This window comes from Mytilus edulis, chromosome 14 (assembly GCF_963676685.1).
Source record: "Mytilus edulis chromosome 14, xbMytEdul2.2, whole genome shotgun sequence".
NCBI lineage: Eukaryota > Metazoa > Mollusca > Bivalvia > Mytilida > Mytilidae > Mytilus > Mytilus edulis.
Window position 1 is genome coordinate 41,160,669 of NC_092357.1, and position 5,184 is coordinate 41,165,852.

Genomic DNA, 5,184 nt, shown 5'->3' on the forward strand with positions numbered 1-5,184 from the left:
CGGGATAATATATCCCCCCTTTTAACCCTCTACTGACAAACTCGTACGGGTCTAGGGTATAAGTGCTATGGGCTATTTTAAAGCCAATAAGTACTTCTTCCTCTGGTATCATTGTCCACGTGGAGAATCTCTTCGTTTGGCCAGCCGGCAATAGTTCATTTTCGAATTTGTGATATACCAGGGTACCCCCTCCCCCTTATCCTTTCCTGACTAACTCGTACGGGTCTTAGGCATCAGTGCTATAGGCCATTTTAGAGGCAATACCAACCTCTACCTCTGGTATAATGGTCGGTGTGGAGAATCTCTTAGTTTGGCCAGCCGGCAATAGTTCAGTTCGAATTCGTTGTATCTTGGATTCCATATCCCCCCTTTGAACCCTCTACTGACAAACTCGAACGGTCTAGGGTATAAGTGCTATGGGCCATTGTAGATTATTGCGTTGCGTTGTGTATTTGATCGTAAGTTAACTAAGGCGTTAAAGATAGAACTACGTCTGCCATTATACGTTTCTATTCAATACAACATAAAGTATAACAATAACGCGACGTCACAAAGATAGCGGCCGTACCGCAAAAAGGTACGTTAATATTAGCGCAATTCTTAACATTCTGGGGCCGCAGAAAATGATATTTAACTTAAATTTGAAATACAATATGAAAAATTCGTAAATTGTGACATAAAATGAAATAAAATCATAGTTAAAGTCTCTCAATAGTATTTTAACTGTTCACGTCTGAATAATTTAACACTTTTACAAGTCTATATAATAACTGGAGTTAATTGAACAGTCTATACATCCACTAATTTCTCCAGGGCAGAAAAGTTCTCCAGGGCAGAAAAGTTCTCCAGGGCAGAAAAGTTCATTCACTGTCATCATGTGTACTGCGTATTTCCAACGGATAGAGCTTCACAATCGGACGGTTGGTGATTCCTGTGTCGGTCTTGATAACAGCTGATCGAATGAGTCCATCCTTTCCACGAACCAAATCTTGTACAACTGCTAATTTCCACATTATACGATTTGTGTCATTGTGTACTTGTACAATGTCACCTATTTGTATTGTTTGTTCGTTTCTTCCAGATGTACGGTGAAATTCACGGAGTGACGTCAGATATTCGTGTTTCCATCTTGAGCGAAAATGGTTGATTAGTTCATTATTTCTCTGTAAATTTTTATTGAGTTTCACGTGCAAATCTTCGGAAGTAGCACTGTCAATATTCTGTTCCGATTGGTTGTCAAGTCGACGACCATATAAAAGGTGCGCTGGCGTCAGCGGTTCGGGATCTTTAATATCAGTAGAAATGTGAGTTATCGGACGATTGTTTAGAGTTCCCTCAATTTCGATTACAATTGTATTCAACATTTCCGTAGTGACACATGACTTTCCTAGTATTGCTTTAATTGACTTTTTCGTGAGTCCAATTAGGCGTTCCCAAAAGCCTCCAAACCACGGTGCTCGGTTGGGTATGAATTTCCACTCCGTTCCTTGATCGGCAAGTTTTTCTTGTATTCGGTTGTCTTTGCTTGATCTTGTAATCTTTTCGGCGGCTGCCTTGAAGGTTGTTGCATTATCGGACAACATAATCCTTGGTGTAGATCTTCTAGCGACAAATCTTTTAAAAGCAAGCATGAAAGACTCCTCGGTTAAATCTGTGACTATCTCCAAGTGTATAGCTCGTGTAGCGGCGCAAGTGAATAAACAAATATATGTTTTGCTTAATTCGTTGTGTTTTCCTTTTGTATACAAAGCTCCTGTGAAATCAACACCGGTTACTGAAAAAGGATAATCGTAGTTGACTCGATCTTTAGGTAGCGGTGGCGGATCGGGTGCGCTGTAAGGCATTCCTGATATTTTAATGCATTTGACGCATTTACGAATTTGTGATTTTACGCACTGCCTTATTCTCGGTATCCAATATTTCTGTTGAATATGTGCGATTGTACTGTTAAGTCCGGCATGTAAAGTCTTTGTGTGTGCATCCATTACGATTAAGGACGTAAGACTGTGGTGTGTTGGCAATAACAACGGATATTTAGTACTCTCCTTCACAGGTGCGTTTTGTATTCTCCCGGTACAACGTAGTAATCCATTTTTGTCTGTATATAGTTTAAGTTGTCGAACAAGTGGCACTTTTTTCTGTGACGATGAATTCAAGCTTTCAATTTCATCCTTAAATGTTTCCTGTTGTACTGTTACTATTAGAACTTTTAATGCTTTACATCGCTCCTCAACACTGATAAATCCGATTGACCGTTTATCTTTTGAATTCCGTAAATTCTGTATAAAACGCAAGACGTATGCTGTTACTCTAATTGCTTTTTCTAAAGATCTGTATCGTTGTATATCTATACATGAAATTGTCTGTGTTGAAGCATTTGTACTTTCATCGTCTGTATAGTCATCACTAACAGTTACCATCGTGCTGCAGTCTTCAATTTTCCTCGTCCATGTCGGCCAATTTTCACGATTTAAAATCCATTGTGGACCGTTCATCCATAAGCTGTTATTAAAAAGGTGTTTAGCGTAAATTCCGCGAGTTAAGTAATCAGCTGGATTGTCATCTGTTGGACAATAATTCCATTCAGCATTCTCTGTTAATTTTCTTATTTCTTTAAGTCGATTTGCTACGAACGGTTTTAAGTTTTTTGACGATTTAATCCAACTCAAAACAATTTGACTATCGCTCCACATATACACATGTTCTGTTGTTATGACATTCTCTCTCCATGGTAATTTCGTAACATACTTATTATTTTTCTTCGTAATGGAGGTTTGTAAGTAATTTTCAATTGATTCAGCTAGGTCTGGATCATTTTGTTCTTTAGCGTCAATTCCCAACGATTCAAGTTTCCAAAATTTTTCAAGATCGCACTCTTCTTGTTTGTGACATACTAGTATATTCATCATTGAGAAAGATACATTACTGGCTCGTGTAGGGACAGGACCGGAAAGTAAATATCCAATTTTCGAGCTAACTGCAGTTGGACCGTTTCCACGCACTATTTTGTCTTGAACTATGTCCCAGTAGAAATCACCTCCAATTAATAAGGATATTTCAAATTGCTCTCCATCCATGACTGGGTGTGCTAATTGTAGACCACGTAAATATGAAAACTTCTGCGTTATTCCTATGTTGTGAGTTTGAAGTGGCGAAGCAATGGTTGGTACAATTAAAACTTTAATAGGAATTAATTCTCCTTCGGTAGACTTAAGATTAATTGTTGTTTTGTCAAGATTTCTCACCTTTTTCGTAGTACTTCCAAATGTAGCTATACTTAATGTTTCAGACCCCTCTATTTTAATGTCCAATTTAGCTGCTAGTTCTTCCGTTATAAATGAGCGCTGAGCTCCCTCGTCAAAGAGTATTCTTGCATCTATACATGTATTCTTGTGAACGACTGGACTGAATGCGGTTTTCAGTAAAACAGTGGACCTTTCTTCGCTAGCGGTATACAACATAGAAGTTTCTGTGTCTACTTTACTTTGTGATTGTTCAGTTTCAATATGATGTTTATTTGAGTACGAGTTCTGTTTACATAATGAAGAGTGATGCTTCCGGTGGCAACACTTACACGTATTCTTTGACTTGCAATCGGCTATTTTATGCTTACCCAAACAATTGAAGCATAATCTCTTTTCTTTTATAATGGCTACTCTTTTATCGTGATCTATGACATTTTTACATTCGTTTGGCCAGTGGTTTCCGTCACAATATGTGCATTGTTTCTTCCGATTCGAGTTGAATGATTTGTCTGTTGTGTTTATCGGACGGGTTTTATCTGTGGTTACTCGTTTAACGCCTGTTATGAAATTTGCGCTAGGGGTTGCGGTTGAATACGTCTGTGTATAATCTCCGTATCCGGACTCTTGAATAGAAATCTCTTAACCTATCGCGTTTCTAAGCGATTGAATATTCCAACTGTCGCTCCCGTTTTCTCGTGTTATATTTTTTCGTACTTCATGCGGTATCTTCCCGAGAATTACTGGTATCAATAACGATCCGTACATTTCCTGACATTGTCCGAGAGACTCTAGACCCCGTATGTAGGCTTCCGATTTGTCATGAAATGTTCTCAAACTTTCTAATGTATCATGTGGTGCGGGTATATCAAGTAGTGCTCTCATATATGCATTAATGATTTTATGTGGTTGCCCATAGCGGTTTCTCAATAATTCAATTGCTTTGTGATAGTTTGGATTTGTCATGGTCAATCCTGAAATTACGTTTGCAGCTTCAAATTGAAGCAATGAGTTCAAGTACGAAAATTTCTGAATGTCAGTTAATGTGTGATTGTGATGAATCGTGGTCTCGTATGAATCCCAGAAATATTGCCATTGTAAAATGTCTCCATTAAAATTGGGAAGAGATAGCTTTGGTAGGCGATGGTTATTACTTGAGGTCGAGCTTGACTGAGATAATTGCTGACTTGTGTGAGTAAATGGGTTTGTGTACGGAACAAACTCTGGTGCGCTTGAATCTAGTATCGAAGATGCTGCTTTTGGTACGGGTTTTAAGAACTTTTTAAATTTTCGAATTTTACCCTCTAAATCTAAATAATACTCATCTGTTTCAAGAATTTCATTTGTTATATCTTTTGATTCGACTGCATTTAATATCTGTTCGTCTATTGAGGCTAACGTCTTCTTTTTCTTCTCAATTGCTTCGAGCAATGTTGATACTTCCTCCGTGTCTATTTGTGAATCTCCGATGGCTTCCTCCAGTTTTTTAAAAACTTTTGTTACTGCTGCTTTGTTCCCCGCTCTCAAGGATTTTAATCGGCTGATGTCCATTCTCTCCGTTTGAAGTCACGGCACCAATGTAGATTATTGCGTTGCGTTGTGTATTTGATCGTAAGTTAACTAAGGCGTTAAAGATAGAACTACGTCTGCCATTATACGTTTCTATTCAATACAACATAAAGTATAACAATAACGCGACGTCACAAAGATAGCGGCCGTACCGCAAAAAGGTACGTTAATATTAGCGCAATTCTTAACAGCCATTTTAAAGGCAATAAGTACCTCTTCCTCTGGTATCATTGCCCACGTGGAGAATCTCTTCGTTTGGCCAGCCGGCAATAGTTCATTTTCGAATTTGTGATATACCAGGGTACCCCCTTTATCCTTTTCTGACTAACTCGTACGGGTCTAAGGCATAAGTGCTGTGGACCATTTTAGAGGC

General features: G+C 38.5%; 1 protein-coding gene across 1 annotated transcript; it reads right to left on the reverse strand.

Moving 5' to 3' along the window:
* Positions 1–860: 860 nt before the first annotated feature.
* On the reverse strand, positions 861–4,793 carry LOC139504203 (uncharacterized). Its single transcript, XM_071294268.1, has 2 exons — positions 3,987–4,793; positions 861–3,530 (listed from the first exon to the last, which is right to left on the reverse strand). The coding sequence occupies exons 1-2, from the start codon at positions 4,791–4,793 to the stop codon at positions 861–863; spliced, it is 3,477 nt and encodes a 1,158-aa protein (XP_071150369.1).
* Between the last annotated feature and the right edge of the window lie 391 nt (positions 4,794–5,184).

Excerpts from the sequence above, each read along its gene's own strand:
- LOC139504203 (XM_071294268.1), bottom strand. The coding sequence starts at position 4,793 with ATGGACATCAGCCGATTAAAATCCTTGAGAGCGGGGAACAAAGCAGCA. Across the intron at positions 3,531-3,986 it reads ACGGATCGTTATTGATACCA|AACTCGTACTCAAATAAACA; the intron begins GTAATTCTCGGG and ends TTATGTAAACAG.